Source organism: Labrus mixtus, chromosome 4 (assembly GCF_963584025.1).
Source record: "Labrus mixtus chromosome 4, fLabMix1.1, whole genome shotgun sequence".
Taxonomy (NCBI): Eukaryota; Metazoa; Chordata; class Actinopteri; order Labriformes; family Labridae; genus Labrus; species Labrus mixtus.
In genome coordinates, this window is record NC_083615.1 from 24,072,625 (window position 1) to 24,093,797 (window position 21,173).

The 21,173-nt window shown below is 41.9% G+C and overlaps 3 protein-coding genes across 6 annotated transcripts in view; 2 read left to right on the plus strand and 1 right to left on the minus strand.

Moving 5' to 3' along the window:
* Positions 1 to 9,732, plus strand: part of LOC132973212 (ankyrin repeat and BTB/POZ domain-containing protein 2-like) — a 43,347-nt gene extending 33,615 nt beyond the window's left edge. The window contains exons 4-17 of the mRNA XM_061036547.1: positions 1,847 to 1,999; positions 2,690 to 2,855; positions 3,034 to 3,123; positions 3,300 to 3,401; positions 3,538 to 3,634; positions 4,440 to 4,575; positions 5,089 to 5,366; positions 5,458 to 5,636; positions 5,746 to 5,851; positions 6,659 to 6,761; positions 6,869 to 6,956; positions 7,121 to 7,189; positions 7,928 to 8,041; positions 8,524 to 9,732. Coding sequence (XP_060892530.1) covers positions 1,847 to 1,999; positions 2,690 to 2,855; positions 3,034 to 3,123; positions 3,300 to 3,401; positions 3,538 to 3,634; positions 4,440 to 4,575; positions 5,089 to 5,366; positions 5,458 to 5,636; positions 5,746 to 5,851; positions 6,659 to 6,761; positions 6,869 to 6,956; positions 7,121 to 7,189; positions 7,928 to 8,041; positions 8,524 to 8,757 — 1,915 coding nt within the window. The 3' untranslated portion in view covers positions 8,758 to 9,732. The remainder of the gene's footprint in view (positions 1 to 1,846; positions 2,000 to 2,689; positions 2,856 to 3,033; positions 3,124 to 3,299; positions 3,402 to 3,537; positions 3,635 to 4,439; positions 4,576 to 5,088; positions 5,367 to 5,457; positions 5,637 to 5,745; positions 5,852 to 6,658; positions 6,762 to 6,868; positions 6,957 to 7,120; positions 7,190 to 7,927; positions 8,042 to 8,523) is intronic.
* Positions 1 to 21,173, plus strand: part of ldha (lactate dehydrogenase A4) — a 210,655-nt gene that overhangs the window by 5,526 nt on the left and 183,956 nt on the right. The gene's annotated exons all lie outside the window — the stretch shown is intronic.
* Positions 10,040 to 21,173, minus strand: part of LOC132973209 (serine/threonine-protein kinase BRSK2) — a 173,882-nt gene continuing 162,748 nt past the window's right edge. For 3 of the 4 annotated variants that reach the window (XM_061036541.1, XM_061036543.1, XM_061036542.1), the window contains exons 15-19: positions 21,037 to 21,085; positions 19,819 to 19,942; positions 18,447 to 18,627; positions 16,428 to 16,517; positions 10,040 to 12,863 (exon numbers count right to left, since the gene is read on the minus strand). In XM_061036541.1, coding sequence (XP_060892524.1) covers positions 12,643 to 12,863; positions 16,428 to 16,517; positions 18,447 to 18,627; positions 19,819 to 19,942; positions 21,037 to 21,085 — 665 coding nt within the window. In that variant the 3' untranslated portion in view covers positions 10,040 to 12,642. The remainder of the gene's footprint in view (positions 12,864 to 16,427; positions 16,518 to 18,446; positions 18,628 to 19,818; positions 19,943 to 21,036; positions 21,086 to 21,173) is intronic. The other variant, XM_061036544.1, reaches the window with a different exon arrangement.

The window sequence follows — 21,173 nt, forward strand, 5'->3', positions numbered from 1 at the left end:
ATAAGACAGAGAGAAAGAGAAAACAGCAGGGTATATGGAAGTTTGTAAAACTCTGACATAATGCAAGATATTTTAAGGCCTTTTTATAACATAATGAAGGAAATGCAAATGTTCAATATCATTAAAACTGAAAAGTCGCTCTAATAAAATGTAGGAAACAGGTTGTATCATTTTATCAAATCCAGTTACCTTAATGGAAAGCTTATGCACAGCTTTCCTCTGCCTGAATGTTCAGAACACAAAACAAACAAAGGTTACATTTGTGTACAATTCAGGTAAATCTTACTTTCAGTGAGGAAATAAAGAAGATAAAATGGAGATGCACTTTACAAAATACATAGTTGACAAGTCATTGTTGAATTAGATAAAGTGATGTCGTACAGAAGGAGCTGTTCTATAGGAAACCACAGGTAGCTTCTAGTGAGGAAAATAAATGGCGCAGCAGGGGTCCCACTGCTCATTAACAGTAACTACAATCCCTATAGCATGCACACTACAGAGCTGTATGATTGTGTACCGCTCCACGCTCCATCTGTATTCATCGTATGCATTATATAGTATTTGCTTCTTTTCAGAACAAAGGTATGATAAGAATGACATCACAGCAGGAGGACGGCAGCTTAGAAACTCTTCTGATAACACGGAGACAGTGTTCAAACAATCATTAACATACTCTGACTGAGGCTCCATAGGAATAAAAGCAAACAACAATAATACTCACAGTCAATGTGTCATTGTTCACAGGCACATTCAATGCACATATGGTGAGAGAAGGGCACAGACAAGAAGGGATTAGTACAAGATAACCAGCCAGACGTGGCAGCCATATAATCAGCAGTGGTTTCTAAAGGATTTTAGAAGAATAGTTACACAAGGAGGACAATGAAGAGACACAAGAAGAGAGCAATAAAATCATCCAGATGAGTTTTAGAATGCCACGACTAAAAGAGAGCAGACCTAATGTTCGTCTCTCTTTCATTCCTCAACTCCAGTTTTTACTCGACTTTGTCTCATGACATTTTCTTCTTTATCACTCAGTCTCAGGTCAATGGAGTCCATCGGTTCTATTTCTATCCTTTTCTCGACTTTTTTGTTGTTTCGTTTCTCTGACTTTTCTTTTTCTTGAGTTGTTTGTTTTGTTTTGATTACAGAGAGCATCTAATAAGAATGCCAGGGTGCTGCACCTTCTTTCAGCACCCCGAGGTGCCTTATTCTGCTCCAGCTTGTTTAAAAATAGACCGATTATTCAGAAGCCACTGCAGGATGTTGTTTATCAGACAGCAGCACAGATGAAGTCACAGTTCTGCTCTCATCTCTTGTCACAACTTAAAGCTGATGTTCAACGGCACAACCTGGCAACTTACACAGGAACTCTGATTAGTCATATATATGTTCACATCTGTTTTCTAATCGTGTGTACGTGCAGGTGTGGTGACTGTAAAAGAGAATGCAGACAGTATGTGGTTATTAAAAGCCAGCAAATGTATTTGTTAGAAGAGGTGAGGTACTCTGGACAGGCAGTGGGAGTGTATTTGATTGTGACTCACCGTGCACTGGTCAGGCTGAGGGGAAGTACACCCAGACATACGTAAGACATCTGGTTTCAGTCACTTTATGAGTTCCCTATCAGCATGACTGAATCATGAAGAATTCTCCCACTCAGCACTGAGATCAGAGTTTTACACAGTCTGATCAAGTGTGTTAAAAGTGGGGGTGGTTTCCAGATCAGTTCCTGTGTATGATACCTGAAGAAGAACTGAAACAGAAACTAAGTTTATCATCTTATATTTCTGTTCCATGTGTAGATTGATGCAAGTCATTTATTTACGTTTTCTTTCTTTTACAGGCCATTTCTGTTGCTGCCGCCTCTGATGGAGTGGATGAGAGTGGCCATAGTTCACGCTGAGCATCGCAAGAGCCTATTGGTGGACAGTGATGATGTCAGACAGACTGCAAGGCTGCTTCTTTCAGGACTGGACTGTGAACCAAGACAGCTCAAGTAAATAGGACCACACACACACACACACACACACACACACACACACACACACACACACACACACACACACACACACACACACACACACACACACACACACACACACACACACACACACACACACACACACACACACACACACACACACACACACACACACACACACACACACACACACACACACACACACACACACACACACTAACTCTGTACTTCTGCATCTATATGCTCTGGTCACATGACACAACAACAAATAGTGAGTCAATTTTATGAGTCTGGTGTAACGTCATCTTTGCAGTAATGACGTCTTTCTGAAGAAACAGAAACTTAATTGCTTAGACTGTGTTGTGCTTTCAGTCGTGCTTCCTTTAACCCAAGCACTATAAGGCCTGTATTTAATTAGTTCTTTTATAAATAATTACACACTGTCTATGGGAGCTTAATGTCTGTTTGCTTACTGTAATGTGGCTCATTAACCTCTTCATGAAGTGTACAATTAAAGGGAACCATTAAATGCAAAGGTACAGTGTAAGAACAAGAGGCTCAGAGAAATATTTGTAGCACTTTTGTTTTATGTTTTTATCTGTCTGCACGTGAAATAAAGGGTGCGTCCTCCCGGAATCAGCTACTTTCCCTGAAGGTGAACTGGTCATGTATTAATCATCCTCTTCATGTCTCTGTCTCTGTCAGGCCTGAGTGTTGCTTTAGCTCCTTCAAGCGTCTGGACTCCAAAGCTGCCACAGACAAGTTTCACCTAGACTTGGGTTTCCGTATGCTGAACTGTGGACGCACAGATCTAATTGGCCAAGCCATCGGTCTTCTGGGGCCAGACGGAGTCAACAGCATGGACGACCAGGTACTGAACATCTGTCTTTTTGTATCTATTATAGTTGTTTTGGTTTTTTTTTATGCATGGAGCATGTTGAGAGGAATACTGCTGAATAATATACCTTGAGTAAATAGGTTCTTACAATAATTTTTAATGATATTTGTTTCACCTCTTTCATGTGAATTTCTTTTTCTTCCTCTCTCAGGGGATGACTCCTCTGATGTATGCTTGTGCAGCTGGAGACGAGGCCTTAGTCCAGATGTTGATCGATGCTGGGGCCAACCTTGATGTTGCGGTAAATATGCTTAAACAATTTCAACATATGGACACATTTGTTCAAATCTTTCAGGTTTTATTATCTTCTATAATTACCTCAGTTCAGTCAAAGTAGTGTAGTTGTTATTGTTGTGCTCTACAGGAGAACTATATCAATCTTTGTGATCATAACTGTCATTTTTCCTGCGCTGCCAGGTTCCTCCATGCTCCCCAAAGCACCCATCTGTAAACCCTGACAGTCGCCACTGGGCTGCCCTCACGTTCGCTGTGCTGCATGGACACATCTCTGTAGTGCAGGTTAGAATCTCACACACACATGTTGAAACCCCGATGAATGTCCTAAGCTAAATATGTGTGGTCAAAGGTCAGGCTATAAATGAGTTACAGGATGTCAAACAGGGCTCACTATAACAGATGTGATGTGTATCCACAGCTTCTGTTGGATGCAGGAGCCAACGTGGAGGGAGCTGCAGTCCGAAACGGACAAGAGAGTACAGCAGACACCCCGCTGCAGCTGGCTTCAGCAGCAGGTGGGCAAACACGTGCAGACACACACACACACACACACACACACACACACACACACACACACACACACACACACACACACACACACTGCACTATGCCACCCAATAAAACAACGCACAGCTGATGTTAGAGGGTTGTCCTGCATATGGTAGGTCCATGTTTTGATCGGATTTATGATGCCTGATTTACTGCTTACAGCAAATATATACAACCAGAGGATGTTTCATGGGTCAAACAAAGCAGAAGATTAATGTCTAAAGGGCACAATTCACTCATATTAGTTGTCAAAATGATTATTCACCATTAGAGTGGTGAACTACATTTTCCAGAGTAGCACAGGACTGAGTCCTGAAAGACACATGCTGCAGGAATGAGGAAATGAGAGGGTAAATGAAGGCACAGTGAAAGCAGCCGAGTGCAGCCTGTGGTTGTTTAGAAGCCTCTGGGCAGCATTCCTCTGCGGGATCATCTAAAGCCACACATAGCTGTAGTAAAAGAGACACATGCTCTACATAACTGCAATGACAGTTAGTAAATAGAGCCTGATATGAATGAGTTTGCTTGTTCTAGAATTCAAAGTTAAGAAATACAACTAAATTTGTCCTTAGAAAGACTTCCCAGCAGTCAGTGCAACAAAGCATTAAAGAAGACATACAGTAAGATACAAAAGATTTGATTGTATAATGCACCCATGTGGAAAAGCACAAGGAGGATAAGTTACTAGAAGTATTGATTTGCAAACTGTGAAGATATTTATAGTAGGTACTTGTGAAATATTAAATTTACATGTGTACATGTTCTACCCAGGCAACTATGAGATGGTGAGTTTGCTCCTGGCCCGAGGCGCAGACCCCTTATCAAAGACCCACGATGGAAATGCTCTGACATCGTCCCTCTACGAAGACATGAACTGCTTCAGTCATGCAGCCGCACACGGTCACAGGTAAGAGCTCCTGAGTCTGACTTAAAAAGACAGCGTGTCATCAACAGATGCTTCTGACAAACTGGTTGCTTTTGACCTCTGAACTTCAGTGAAGAAAGTAATGCAGAAAAAATAACATTAAGTATATCAGCAATCTGTCGTATGTGACCCGAGTCTGCTCTTAAAGCTTTTAGGAGAGAGTTATCCCTCTTTCATGCGGTAAAATTGAATACCTTGAGAGTATAAAAGGGTCGCCTTCTATTCAAAGTCCATCTGTCTTTGAGCACCAACTGGCAGTGTAAACCTCTCCACCTGTTCACTGTGTGTATGTGTTAACACAGTGTAGACTCAACACTTCACATTCCAATGTGAAGGTGACAGATTATGTAATCAGAGAGGAGGGTCACAGAAATGGATGTACGGTATGTGTTGCAGTAAGGACATATATTAACGTCTTTTTTTGGTGTCTTTCTTCACTTCCTCTCTTGTCCTCTTTCTCTCCCCCCCACTTCTTCCTCCCATTTGTCTTGTCAGGAACGTGCTGAGAAAGCTACTGACTCAGCCCCAGCAAGTCAAAGAGGATGTCCTGTCTCTGGAGGAGATCTTAGCTGAGGGGGTTGAGGGTGAGGAGGCCGGGATCTGCCCTTTCTTCCCTCTCTCCCCTCTCCCGACCCCTTCCTCCGGCTCCGGGTCGCAGCCTGAGGTGGGCATACCGCGGCTCTGCAAGGCCAGGATGAAGGCTCTGCAAGAGGCCAGCTACTACAGTGCTGAGCACGGTTATCTGGATGTCACCATGGAGCTTAGAACTTTGGGTACTTATCAGATGAAAAATAGATGACTACCTACTTTTTTTTAAAGTGTGCTCACTTTGAAAACTGTACTTATTATTCCTTTCATTTCAAGGTGTCCCATGGAAACTACATGTGTGGCTGGAGTCTCTGCGCTGTGCCCAGCTGCAGTCCAGAACCGGGGTCACTCTCTCGCTCCTCAGAGAGTTCACCACCATCAGAGAAGAGGACTACTGTGAGGAGCTGGTCACTGTAGGCCTGCCCCTGATGTTCAACATCTTACGAACAACTAAGGTATCATTAAACACCAAGTGTGCATGTCCTCCTCCTCATGTTATCAGAAAGACATGAGTCTGGATGTGTGATATAACGCCCTCCTCTCTGTTCTGTCACTTTTCTCCAGAATGATGCCATCATTCAGCAGTTGGCGACTATTTTTAGTCACTGTTTTGGCCCAGCACCTCTCCCAGCCGTCCCCGATAAGAAGGCAACTCTTTCAGCACAGTTGGGTAAGTAAACTATGACTCTTATATAGAAATTGCCAAGTGTTCAGTGTGGATGACTTGATAGGAATCTGTTTCTATTTATTTTATTGACTGTGATGATATTTTTCTGATTCATTACTTAGTTTTTTGGATTATTAAATAATACAAAATAGTGAGAAAACCCCTCGCAGCCAAGTCCACTTCAGCTAAGAGGTGATCTTTCAAAGTTGCCTGTTTTTCAGAGCAACATCTTAAAATAACTACAAGCTGAGATTCACCATAATATAAAATATTGGAATAGGGCTTGTTTGGCACATGTGCCAGAATATTTACTTGAAAGATTATTTTAATATGAAAATAGTTTCAAATTGGGGCGCCAGATAGCCTACGTCATGTCGGGAGGCTTTTGACCTCTAAGCAGGCGGCCCGGGTTTGGAGCGACCTGTGGTTCCTTTCCCACAAGTCATTCCCCACTCTCTCATCCCGACTCTTCTGACTCTATTCACTGTACTATCAATAAATGCATTAAAGCCCAAAATTATACAATAAAAATAGTTTTACATGTTTTCTCCCAATCAACAACTTAAGTAATCAACTAAACGGCTCAGCTCTAGATTTATAGATTTACAAAATAATACGGACACTAGTTGAGGTTGTGGCATCAGATAGAAATAATATTAAAACATGTAATAAGCCCTGAGCACATTCTGAAGCTCACTGATTCTGAACGTCCATGACATGTGCTGGCATAATGGTGGATGAGTGTTCAGACCACAAAGGTGTCTTGTGAATGTAGTAGTAGTAATGAGGTGCTGCTATTTTTTCCAACAGACCCTCACTTCCTGAATAACCAAGAGATGTCAGATGTGACATTTGTGGTGGAGGGGAAACCGTTCTACGCCCACAGAGTCCTGCTGATCACCGCTTCAGACCGGTGCGTGCAGAGAAAATCACACTGGATAGAAACGTTCTATCTCTCATACAGCCTGCTTAACAACTTAAAGGCCTCTCATGACACATGTACTGTATATTTGCTTTTAGATTCAAGTCTCTGCTGGCCTCCTCTGGTACAGATGGAAGCCCCAACAAAGAGATTGAGATCAGTGACATCAAGTACAGCATTTTCCAGGTAACAGCTACAAACATTATTACCTTATGAAAATATCTTCCTAAGTGTTGCCTTATTTTATTAATGCTGGAAACACAATCTCTGGACATAGTGCATGTGATACATGATTTACTCCAAATACAGAACTCACTTGTACTTGAATGAGACCTGTGACCTTTCTGCAGATAATGATGTCATACCTGTACTGTGGAGGAACAGAGTCACTGAGAAATAATGTTCCTGACCTGCTGGAGGTAAGTCTCACTAAATATGTGCACACTCTTTTCCTGGGTAGTCGTGTGAAATCTTCTTCTAAGAAATCTTAATGTGTTTTCTAGTTAGTTCCAAAAATAGAAAATAATAACATGATCAATTTACTGTTCTAACAAACAAACATTAGATAAATTGTGGTAATTTTTGGCGTGGTAATACATTTTTTGTACAAAAAAGCCTATTTTGGTTTAGAGTCTAACAAATGAACATGAAGATAGTACACAGAAGAAAAAACTTCTATTTCCTGTCCAGCTGTCCTTCTCCAAACATAGCTCAACAATGTTCTCTCTGTACTGTAAACAGTGAAAATGCTTTGTACCTTTAGTAAAGCACTGTCAATGCAGTGCATGTCGTGCCTTTTCAAGGATTCATGAAAAGTTAGTTTATGATCAAGTCAACCCCTTACGAGAAAATAACATAACACTCCAAAAGTGGCATCCATTACAATGGTCTATGGAGGTTCATAAAACTGCTGCACACACACTTTTTCTTTTTTTTACTGCAGATAAAAGTGGAATCAGGCAGAAGAATGCAGCCAGTGTTTGACAAAATAAATCATTGCACCCTATAACTTTATATTCTTAAGAGATAAATGGAAAAACATGTTTTTTCCAGCTAATACAGTTGTTGCATATATCAGAATTGCCCCTCGCTGCTGCTCTCATCATGTTACAAACTGAAACATAAGTGCCAACATGTACTTGTCATTTGTCCTACAGTTGTTATCAGCTGCGAGTCTGTTCCGGCTTGGGGTGCTACAAAGACACTGTGAATTTATGTGCTCACGGCACATCAACCTGGATAATGCAGTCAGCATCTACAAGACTGCTAAGGTAATACACACACACACACACACACACACACACACACACACACACACACACACACACACACACACACACACACACACACACACACACACACACACACACACACACACACACACACACACACACACACACACACACACACACACACACACACACACACACTGAGAAGACTGAATCACTCTGTTCTGTTATGTGAACTATGCAAATGAGATATTATAGCACAACTGGGCTTTTGTGATGTAACTAAGGTTACTCTCTCACTGAGAGAAAATGTTTTATACTGACATTAAGAGATCTTTCATAGATAAAAAACTAGATTTCTTCAGTGAATTGAGGTTTCATATTCCACAAATTATATTTCTGAATGAAAGGCGTTATGTTACATAATAGAAATCCTCAGTTCTACACTGCTTTCTTGGTAGTTTACATCTATAATTTAATGTGTCAGGATATTTGACCATAACTATGTCCTCTCACTCTCCCAGGTCCATGGTTCAGCAGAGCTGAGCTCATTCTGTGAGGGTTACTTCTTGCAGCACATGCCTGCTCTTCTGGAGAGAGAGGCCTTCAAGAGCCTGCTGCTGGGACCCCCCGCCGCTCGACAAGGAAACAACTCCACTTCTATGCTGGTTCACAGTCGGGGAGACTCACCTCTGGAGGAGCTGGAGATCACCCTGGCTCAGCGACTACGCTCTCTCCATGTCACCTCCCGAGTCTGAGGACAGAAGACATGGATAAGTGGATGAACGATGCAGTCCAAGGAGAAGTCTTGTGTTATCACAGATACAGGATCTGACCTTAAACAGCTGTTTTAATACTTTAAGTACAGATGTTCTCCTAAGTCTTTTGACAAGCATCTTCCTCAAGACATTGACACTGACAGTGTTACATTTAATTCTGTTGACAATTCAGTGTTTCATATTTTGTGCCAAGACCACCACCTTGCCATTATTTTTGCAGTGTGCAGCATGTATAAGGTAAAAAAAAAAAGGACAATTTTATGCTCTCTCCAAGGCTCAGGAAGCCTAAAGGAGCAGCAACAGTTGGATGCAACAGGTGGGAGCTCTGAATAATGGAACACTGCTGACCTCTTGTGGACAAAACTGACAAATGAATATTTGTCTGAGAGGATTGGGATCAGTACACCCTCCTTGTTCTGACTGAAGCAGTCTGAAGGGACATAAGACTGAAGCAAACATGAAAGAATCCTGTGAGGGGGCCATGCTGGACTTGTGGCTCACTTTCAAACTCATAATGCAGAGTGGGAGGAAGGAGGGGAACTTTGTGCCTCCAGTACTGACGTTAGCTTTGGATTAACAAATGTACTGTCTATGTAACTGTACGTTCTTATTTTGTATTTTTAAAACTGTATGACCACAGAAGCGAAACACTTACTGAAGAGTGGGATGGACATTTTCTATTTAATGACAAAAAAAAGATGTGAGAGTATTTATCGGGGTGTTCCCTTTTTATTTTGTTTTTTTTTAATCCAAGCAAATATTAATATTATTGTTTTAAAAAATGGCTTTTGGTGTAGCTGTTGTTTTTTCCAGGTACATTGACAGTTGATTAAGCTTATGTATGCTGAGGTTTAATGCTTCTACAAAGGTACAGCAGCTGAATCCAACATGGGAATTTGGTCACATAAAGTCTGCTTTAATACTGAAAGTTGTAATAAACCTGCTTAACAAGCATTTTCTTTCTATTGGTACACATTATTTCAAAACATTTACAACTATCTGTTTTCATGAGCATGTGTGCACTTACCTATGATCCAAGGGAACGTCAACCTGCAAATGCACAAATCTACAGCATAAAGGTATTTATGCACACAATAGAAAATATGAAGTTAGACATTTTAAATAGTTAGACTGGGAGGAATTATTATATAACTCTGTAGCCTTCATTTCAATGAAGCATATGGTAGTTAAAAAAACTCTCAGGACATTTAGTTCAGGTACACACTTACCCCTACATGCAGTCACAAAGAAGGCAAACAAAGACACAATAACTTAATGAGTTTATTTGTTTCAGCACTGAAGATGCTCACAGTTATTTGATATGGGGATTACATCAGTCAGTTTTGTTCCTGCTCTGTCAAAAGACCCGCTCTGGGCCTCAGAATGATCACATGTCCTTGGTGCTGCTAGCTTCCCATTGTAGAAAACAGAAAGGAGGGTGAACAATAGGGTATTGCTTTGTGTTTGTGTACTTGAATCCCCTCACTGTGCCTCTGCAACCAAAAAACAGGTGGAGAGAGCTTAAACCTCCGAAACCTTCCAGAGAGAAGTACAGAGTAAAGGAAGCATCGTTCAAAAAACTTTGTGCACAAGATACGAGGAGGAGAGGGAGGAGGGGAGAGATAAGCGTGGGGAACAATACAAAAAAAAAGGAAGGCTTGAAATCAAAGCATAGAGGGTGGAAAGTAAGGGACAGAGGGGAGTTTAAAACATTAAAAGGTCGTTTTTGAAGAGAGGGAGAGGATCGATGAAGGCTGAGAGAAGGAGAGAGTTTGGCATGGAACATGAACACTAAAGCCATGCAAAGAAAAGCTCATGTTTGACATGCACACAGCATTACAAGCTAAAAGCATAGAGCAGGAATCCCCAGCATGGTTGAGAAGACAATCAACCCCCAACAGTTTGTCTTTCTATTTACAAAGAGAAGAAGAAGATCAGGATCTGTGGCATCCTTCTCTCCAGGCCTGGCCTACAAGCACAATAATATGAAACTGACAAATATCAATAGAAGAGCATATTCCCTCTTCAAAAAGAGGCTACGTCTACATTCTTAAATTACTGGTAAATCATTTTTTTCCCAAGAGTTCCCACAAGTCCTCTTTCCCTTTTCACAGACATTAAGGGAACAGAGAAGTTGTGACTTGTCCATGTTCACATAATTATGTTAAATTTAGAACAAAAAAGAAAAAAGTGAATTCTTTTTCTTTAAATGTTGTCCCATTTACGAACACACAAGAGGGTAATAAATAACATTCAACTGACCTAACAGCTTTGTTCATATAAATAGCCAGGTTATAATAAAATAGGAAATTCAACAGTGAGATGAACAAACATGAATAAATAAGGACAAAAATACAAAAATATCCACAGTTGCATTTATCACGTCATCATTTTTTGTTCCTCTACTCCTACTGCTGGTATGTGAGTCTAAGAGAGAGGTATAGATGGAGAAAACGAACAAAGACAAAGTGCTGCAGATTACACAAACAGGAATGTTTGGATCATTATTAGGTCATTAAAACAGAGACAGAAATGATCATGTAACAAAATATACACAAAGAATTTAACAGAACAATATTGTGGCAGGCGCAGGTTCACCAACCTGACCCTATGGTATCTAAACATAGTGTCACAACTAGACATTTCATTTTTTTTTACATAAGAAATGATATCAGTCTGTACAACAGAATAGATCATTCATTTAAATACCCACATACCCACCCGTACCCCCCAAACCCAACCCTGTACTATCATATTATCTTCCCACTGCCCCCCCCACCCCTCACTTTTCCCTGTTCTGCTCTCACCCCGCTCCTCTCTGAAATCACAATTCCAGTCCGTTTTGCAGCAATAGTGTCAAGTCTATTAAAGTCATTTAGTATTTTCAACCCATTTCTCCCAAAGAAAGTACATTAAAAAGCAAAGAAATACAATCCAGCAAGCATCTGCGTCGGCTGTTTTGGGCGTTTCCACGTAAACTCCTCCCCCTTCTCTCCTCCTACGAATCAGTCAGTGTGTCTTCTTTTGTGTTCTTGTTAATACATCCCAGAGTTTTATAGTGCATACTGGACCTGTGCATGTATGCATGTTTATGTTTTCTTTGTGTAGTGTCTTTTTGAAAAATGTTTGTTCTCCAAATAATGAATGCTCCTTGAGGAGGGGAAAGAGGCTGGAGAGGAGGATGTTGGTTTTTATTGGGAGGTGTGTGTATTACTTGTGCACATGTGAGTGTTTGTGTGTTTCTCAGATGGGAGAGGGTGGACGCTTAAGGTATTTTCATCTACTTCTACTGATGGCTGCCGGAGGTGGGAAAAAAAGGGGCTCAGAGGGAGATGAAGGCAGAAGTCTGCATGAAGGGTCTGTTTCCATGGTAACCCCCACCCGTTGGCGCACCTCTGAAAAGCAGTCCTCCGTCAACAAATGTCCGTCTCTCTTTCGGCGCGCTCAGGGGCGGGGGGTGCAGGGGTTGGTTGGAGGAGGGTTGACGGAGTGGGGAGCAGGAGGAGGGACTTAATAGGTTTTCTGGATGATACCTGGTATCAGAAACAAGTCAGGTCATCACACAGGTTAGCAGCAAGGGAGCACAAACAGAGCACAGGTGATCAGATATTCGGGGTGGATAATGATGGTGGGGTGGGGTGGTGAAAGGGTGGTGAAAGGGAGATGGAAGGACAGGAGTGTGTGGTTGTGATGTGCAGTGTGTGTTTTTTTTTCTCTCTCAAAATATCACTTTGATTCTCTTAATATATTTCTATCTAAATAAATTCATTTAAAAAAAATGTCCATAAATGATTATGTACATCCAGCTGTTTACAGAGGTAATCCATCTGTTCCTCTGGCTCATAGAGATACTGTGATTGGTTTTTAAGACTCCTCTTGCGTCCCCACAGATGCCAGCGACAACCTGGCTTTTTCTCGGCCTGCGACAGGACATTTGGTGTCATTATTTTCAGGCTCATGCCTCCGGACGTGCATTGGCGAGGGGCAGCGCTTGGAGGGTGTGCCAGAAGGGTAGGGCACCTGTCCATTCTTCTCGTCTGAAAAAAGTTGTTTTATTACGTCAAAGAAGTTACTCAATGGGCTGCCTAGGTACAAGGACGGGAAGAGAGGAGAGGAGGACAAAAAAAAAGGGGGGGAAAGAGAGAAGAAAGAGAACAAACAAACTAATAAACAATGGGGTTCACAGGATAGAGACGCAGCTGGCACAGGTAAGACAGAGCAGGCAGAGGCGAGGAGGAGGAGGTAGAGGAGGACAAGCAGACACTGTGAGGATGAGAACTGCCCGAGCAGGCTTGTCGAAAATGTGTGATGTTTGAGCTCCGATAAAACATCCATGTCACAGCAAATACGCTGTAAACTCTAAATTATAAAAATAAAAAATCAAGCAACCAAATTTAAGAGTGTTGCTGTCTGTTGACTGATACTAAAGTACATTTCCTTTACAAATACACAGTATGATGAAAAACAAGAAAGCTTGATGCAATAAAGAAACTCTCTGGGCCAGTCAGAAGCTGTTCACAAGATGGAGGAACGATACTGATAAAGCTCAAAACTTAAGACAAAGTTGATGAATGACAAAGACACTGAAGGGCAGCTTGAACCTTTGTGTGATGATGTCTCTCTGTTGTGTTAGTAATGTACCAGCTCAGGGGTATCTAACACAGTAATGTTTGTGCTTTAAGTCTGCCTACAGCAAAGCAATAACTTTTGATCAACATATTTCTATACCTCAGTGTCTGTCTGTCTGTCTGTCTGTCTGTCTGTCTGTCTGTCTGTCTGTCTGAAAGCACACTGGTTTGGATAATGTATTCTGCTACAAAGGGGATTTTTTTGTTATGGCCAGTTAGTGTTAAAAATCCTCATTTCCAGAAGCTACAATGTGTGTAAAGACTGGCTGCAGAAGTCTGGTGACCTGGGCAGACTTTGTGTAGTCATGAATGAATAAAAGTGGTTCTGTTGTTGTCTTTGTTTCTTCATTGCAGTTGGTTCTGCCAGCTCTATCACCCCGCTGGAAAATGTTTGCAGCCAGCATCTCCCTCGTGCTCCCTTCTACTTTCTCATGTGTGAAAATATTCCACATTTAGTCACTGAACTCCACCCAAATCTGCACATTTTCTAAACTGACAGTAAACTCATAAAAGTTAATGATGTCAGCAGTTCAATGAGACAGACACACACACACACTCTCTCTCTGAATGAATAATTGTCCTCTGTAGTCCTGAAGTAAGCTCACTACCTTCCTCCTCACATCTGTCATTGTTCCACTCCTCTATTGTCTCCCTAAGCCAAAGCTCTCAGGTACGCCACTGTTAGTGCTGATTAGGGGACATAATGACCAGGACTTGATGAAGCCTTTTGTTTGACACACATTGGTATGCAAAGCCATTTCTATTCTTAATTACAGCTATTGGCTTCTTTTGAAAAACCCTGTGGTCAGGTAGCTCGAAAGGTGTGTTAGGAGGTCAAAGGAAAGACGGGGGCGGAGGAAATTGAGTTTAACTGCTGTGCTTGTATTTACTGCCAAGCACAGATCGACCTGTTCAAAGATTCATATAACACTCTGAAACGCTCTAATAGTTTAAAGTCATGAAATTAATTAAGTCTGACCTTGATCAAAGGGAGCTGGTCTTTTATACTCAGCTGTGATAGTTAGTAATGAACAGAGCTATTTGACATGTTATAGCTGTGAAGCACTTTAAAGGAACCACTGATGCTTTAAGTGGATCTTATAAATTAAGATTTGCTCTTACAATGGAATCTCTGCTGCGGAAAATAAAACCCACAACATGTGTTTCAATTTAATCACACCTAGTTTTGGTTGTCCAAAAGTCCTGAAAACTGAAGCTTTGCTGTTTGGCCCTCTTTAACTCATCAGTCATTTGTTTTCTAATCTCTGCCATCGCATGATAAACTCCTTTAGAAAGACTGCCTTTTATTTTTGCCTTTATTAGATAGGACAGTGTATAGAGTAAGAAACCAGGGAGAGGGAGTGGAGAATGAGATGTGGGAAAGGAGCCACAGGTCGGTATCGAACCTTGGTCGGCTGCTAGGAGAACTATAGCCTCCGTACATGGGGAGTGATCTAATTGCTGGGCCATCTGCACCCCAAAACTGCTATTTCTAACTAAAAAGCTACATTTTCATTTAAAGACTCCTTGCCTTAACAACTGTAACTCCCTCTACATGAGTAGCTTGTGCAGAACCCTTCTGCAAGATTTTCTAGATACTAGATAATGACATGGAAAATGTTTAAAACATGTTTTAAATTTAGCATTTAAATGACTCCATGGATTGGCTCCCTTTAACCAATCTGGCTTTTAAATTTCCTAAAGCCCAATAAAAACCTCTCATGTCCCCTGAGCAGTCTCCTCTGGTTGTCCCTCAGGCTCAGGGGAAGCTCAGGGAGGACTGTCTTTAGAACATGCTTTAATTGCAACAGTTGTTACTTTTAATCATTTCATTTTTGTTGCATTATCAAAAGTACGCTTGATGTTGTTGTAGACAAAGTAATCTCAATGATATCTCAAGATTTAGAGTAATAAAGGTTGAATGAATGTCTGATTTCATGAATGCCAGTGAGAATAACATAACATGAAAAAGGTCAGCCTACAAATGATACCTACAGCATATAGAAAAAAGAACCAGGTCATGTGATTTTCTTACTATCAATTCATAAACCGGCATCAGACCTCATGAATGGCTTTAAAGTGTAAATGAGGGATGCACACATACAGACTCAATGAGAACAGTCATGAATGAGATTAAGCTTGTTTAAGGCTGGTAGTAGTTCAAGGGCCGACCACAAGGTGGAGCTGTTGTCATGAGGATGGCGACTGAGACGCACATTAACAGAGCAGATGTTCACGAGGAAGGACATGCTGAGAGCAGAACAGGAAGAGACAGAACCCATATCTTTTTATCGTCATCGTCCAGACTGGGCTTTGACTTCATAAAATGAAGCCACTTTGGGGAAAGAACAGACGTGAACAGGTCCAAGGACTCAGCATCAACCCAAAGAACATTGAGTGGACAGAGGTTATAATAACGTCAAAAAAGGTGAAGCACTTCTATGTTGATTAAGACGTCCGTCAGAGGTTTTTGTATCTGCTTGGTGCCTTCAGAGGCTGCTGGACAGAGACACAAAGGGAGAGGATCCTATTGTACAAGCACCCAGAGAGAGAGAGAGAGAGACCAGGAGAGTGCTTGTCAGGTGTGGTGTGGTTGTGCAGAGCAGTGCATTGTGGGAGTGTGTTGAGGTGCAGCGGTGTTGCCATGGTGACAAGCTCCTACAATCATTCTTGGAAGCAGAAGTAGCAGAATGCAAATCAGTTTACCCTGCCTCTGCTCTAATCTCCATGGCCAGGGCAACGAGGCAACATTTGACCCGCAGTCACTGCTCGGGAGCAACTCCCACTCTTTCATGGCAGTGAGGCATGGGCATGCAAAAGAAAGCCGTTTCCAGAAGCGGAGGGTGGCTCGGGGAATTTCAAGCGCAGAGAGAGAGAGAGGAGAGCAATTTCGCTAAGCTTCAGCGGTGAGAAGGGTCGCCAAAGGGGCGGGATGGGCAGATGAGGCGTTTGGGGGTAAGGGTGAAGAGTATTGGAGAAGATCTTTTAATTATTTGTTGAAAAAATGGAATTTCTACTTACCAGAGAGCTGCTGGACCCCAGGCTGGTCGTGTGTGCTTAACAACTGGCTCTGAATCGTCTCCACTACCCGCTTAAAGCGTCGGCTTGGTCCTAAACACACACATGGACCGAGGAAAGGTTTTTATGATTTATGGCATCACAATGCACAAGTAGCAGGAGAAAGACAGACAGCAGAATGTTTAAAAAGAATGCAGAAAAAGTAAGAGTGAAGAGAAGCACATGTGTGAGCATAATAAACTGCAGAAAACATTTTTATTTTTTAAAGGCCAGAAAGGGCTTCAATAAGTGCTGACACTCTGTCTGTTGTTTACAGTATGTGGTCAGTGACATGGAAGAACCAGCAGGCTCCAAACAGTCACAATTACACTCTCATTCAGCTCAAATGTGCCTTCCCCTTAAGTGTGTGCGAGTGTGTCAGTATGTGTGTGAGATAGAAAGAGAGTGAAAGATAGAATGCATGTGTTTCTGCAAGACTAAGCATGCTCGCATGATTGCAGAGTATATAATCTCGCATAGCCAGACCTCATCTGGTTACGCTCAGGGAGGTTTGGGGGGAAAATCTTATCAAGCAGTGAGGATTGTCAGAACTTTGAAAATCCTGAGGCAGCCATTCTTCTTGGCAGTGAGTTTGAAAACACCCACCTCTCAAAGCAGCACTTTTGCTTTATTGGCTCCAAATATAGTTCAGTTTTATCAGTTTGTAGTGGGATTGCATGTTCCCCGACATGGAAGAGATGCCTTTCCACTCTTTTCAAAGTGACTTGTGAGCTCTGAGTTTTCTGCAGCATCTGTCACCCTGATGAGAAGGCACACTTGAAGCCTCCTGTATGTTAACTCTGTCCTCTGATCTGCTCTCTCACAGCATGAAGGTCCTGGGTTTCAATGTCAGTTTTTTCTGTATGGTCCATCCAGAAGAGAAGGAAACAAACATAATCCATGGAATTTTCCTCACAATGTTCCAGCACTCCAAAAAAATCACATTTTATATCATGTCTGAGAACTCAAGGAGCTGATGGGAAGGGACAACAATAAGCATAAGGTGTGTCATGATGTCACTTACTTATAAAAGTTTATCCGATCAAAATCTAAAGTAGTGTAACTTAAATGTTTTTTTTATTGGGTTAACACAAGCTTAATATTTATCATTGTAGTTTGTTAGGTAAGACTTCAGGCTCAGTGGTAGAGTCAGTCATCTCTAAGACATAACGTCGGTGGTTATATACGCAGATCAAGATGTCGTGTGTCACTGGACAAGAATTGCTCCTGCTGCTATCCCAGCAGCATGTGAATGTGTGTCAATGGAGTTCTACTGATGGGTGGTTGGACACTTAACATAGGAGCCTCTGCCATCAGCATGTGACTGTGGTATGAATGGGTGAAGGTGATGTAGTGTAAACAGTGTTTTGAGTAGTCAGAAGACCATAAAAAGTCCTATACAAGTCCAAGTCCTTTTGCCATTTACTCTGCACTGCTGTTTTCCAAAAATACAACCTGGTCGATGTTGCATATGTTGAAAGTTGTTAGCCTTCTGTAGAAGCTAAAATGTGTTTAAGCAAAAAAAATAAAAAAAGTATTTCCAGAAATGTTATATCTGGTTTTCTGTTTAGTAAAGAATGTGAAAGCACTGTTGATATAAACAATTAAAAAACTAAACAGTCTTTTGACATCACAATAGATGACTAACAGGCCTCAATGTGCACTCTGCACACTCTGTGTGGCATTCTTCAGTTGTTATTTCACTTATAGTGCTCTATCTTTTTACACAGATGACTCTGTTATCATAACATTATGTGCTAAAAGAAGTAAACATGTTTACATGTTAAGTAAGACTATTTGTGTTTTTACTTTCCAAGCAGAAATTGTATTGCTACAGCTCTGACTCGGTAACCCAACCTCACAGTCCTGGTAACTCCACGTGTGAGATCCACAGTTGGACCATCATGTGACATACTGGAGACCAGTTCAGTTCAGTTCAGTTGGGGGCATGTATACAAGCTGAGTACATTTCTACTAACTGACCTGAGAGCAGGGTGAATGTGACAGAGTAGATGCCGTTCTCTTTGGTGGCGGCTGTGCTCTCTGTGTAGGTGATATCCACCTGGAATTTAACCGGCTTTTGGAAGACTGTGGGACCCGCTGTGGACTTGTACTCTGCTCGGAAACTGGTCTGAGAGATCACACTGTGGCTCAGGCTGGGGATCTGAATTTAAAAAAAGAAGAAGAAAAGGAGTCAGTTAAGGAAGAATGGACAAAGAGACAGAGATAGGAATGAAACTAGGTAATATAAAGAGGGCGAGTAATAGGATGTTACATAGGGAGCATTGAAGTTTAATTTTTCTCCCACACCTTGCATACAATGAGGTGAATAGAGCTTCATTAAAATACCTTCCACATACTAGTGAGCGAGCCATAGTTGAAGCTCTAAGGAGATTAATGCCTCGGGGAGTAGCGGTGCATGCCAGGGAGACTTAAGCTAATGTAATCTTGAGTCATCCAACAACACTGCACTCTCCCTCCTTAAAATGAATTTGTATGCCCAATGAACAGGTGAGCTGGGAAACAGTCACGATTCACCCATAGAGCTGGAGAGGCTTTGACATTCCATTAATGTGAGTGTGCTGAGAGGTATAATTCCACTGATTCAGGTGCCAATCTCCCGTCCGGGATAGCAGCTAGCATAAACTAGAGGAGAAAACAGCTACCTCTATGGAAGGGGAAACAGATTTAATATTGACCTGCACTGGCAGAGTTTGCATTTACTAAGACTTTGTTAAATCTAACCGGGTCGAGGATAGGTTCTGCTCAATTTTGTACTCTGAATATCAACTACCACAGCTCAATGTTTGCTAGCACAGGCTCCCAGAGAAAGCCTAATGTTGCCCCCCGGTCTTGCAAGTATTTGTACAACCACACTATTATAAACACAGTGCACACACAGATACAATCTATGCTATTTCTCAATTCCTCTCAGTACACATCTTATTACACACACACAGACGTGCACACATCCTCAGTACACCATATTGAGGGCAAAGCATCTATATGCTAATGATCAATGCTCTCTGTTGATTTTCCATTGACCTCAAGTGAGTCTGCAGTCAGAGGGAAAATAGAAGCGCTGAACACAGGCAGTTTACTGAAATGCTACATAAATCAGCTGCATGTTAGGAAACACTCAACGAGAAGGCTGCATCACTGCATAGCCAATCACAGCTGCTGTTAAAAAAGCAACATCTTGCGTCAGGCAGCAGATATAACCGGTATTACAGCTGCATTAACACATGCAGATATACAGGAAACAACTGGGGCTCAGCAAGCTAGGGGTTAGAGGGCAGAAGAGGTTAGGGAGGCAGGGAAAAGGTAGAAGTTATACAAGACAGTGAGCCATTACCGAGAGGAAGGCTTGAACAACGTCAGCCTTGATGGAGCTGAGAGGCTTGTCTCTGATGACGATGAAGATCTGCTCCTCTTTTTCCAGGTTGATGAAGTTACCAAACCAGGATTTTTTGGCAAGTCTGTGGGAATATAGCAGAAGATTTGTTTCATACATTTACTGCTTTATAGAAGCCGGTTTGTCTTCCTCCATTTTTCCTCTTAGTTTTACCAAACTGCTTCTATCCATCATTTTCCTCTATCCACTAATCTGTCCACCCTGAAAATGGAAAGCAGTTGAGTTCTCTCTTTTTTTCTCTCTCTCTCTCTCTCTCTCTGGGAAAAATGGAGCGGAGCAAACGGATACCTTGATGGGAATGAGCTAAAACTGTGCAGGGGAGGGAGAAAAGTTGCCAGACATTTCACCTCATGTGCAACTGGGTATGTGCAAATGCATGAATGTCTGTGTGTGTGTGTGTGTGCGCGTGTGTTTTTTTGAGAGAGAGAAAGTTAGATGGATGGAAAGAGAGGGAGGGAAATAATTGAGCCTATCTGTGAACAGAACTATAAGTCCAAGAGGGGCAGAGGTGGGGGAATTCTCTACTGGCCTCAGCTCAGGTGTACCTGAGCCCACTAATAAGCCATATGGACTCCTGTTTTTATTGTGTATTAATAATTCATGAGACTCTTAAAAATGTAGATGGACTTGAAAGACTTCCCCCCTTAAATATAGATACATTTTGATGTGCAGACTTAAATAATCTTACAACATCTGCAGAGACATTAGCTGCCCATTGTTTAGCAGTAAGAAGCTCGTTACAGCTGCTGTGTGTGAGTGTGTGCCTGAGAGAAGGTCTTTTCCAGACAGTTCTCCAACTCCTTCCAGCCAGAATGTTCTTCGCAGCCAGATGGAGATGGCAGAGCCAGACAGACAGCCAGCCAACCAAACAGGCATATCTAGGCCAACCTTCAGTTATCAGGCCCCTGGGAGCTCTGCAACATCACACGGGCTACCTTCCCTCCCTCATAACAAACCCACTGCCGACTGCTACGGACCAGTCCTGAGGTCATTACAGGGAACTCGGCAGGCAAAAAAATCAAACATTCATGGATGTAATACTTTCCAAAACATCAAGTTATTAAGGAGGAGTGAGTTTGAGCCAGTGACTGAGGGGCTGACAAGTTATGCATAGTTATGGCAAGAGTGGAGGCTTCAAAAAGTTCAGCATGTACTCACTCTGGGGAAGACTCTGGTGTGAGGCTGGACATCTCCTCTTGTGTGGGAACTTAGGAAGCAAAAGTCAAAGGTCAGGTTCAGAGAAAGAAAACAAAGATTAAAAGATCATCCACACCGAGGAAGGATATGATGTGATA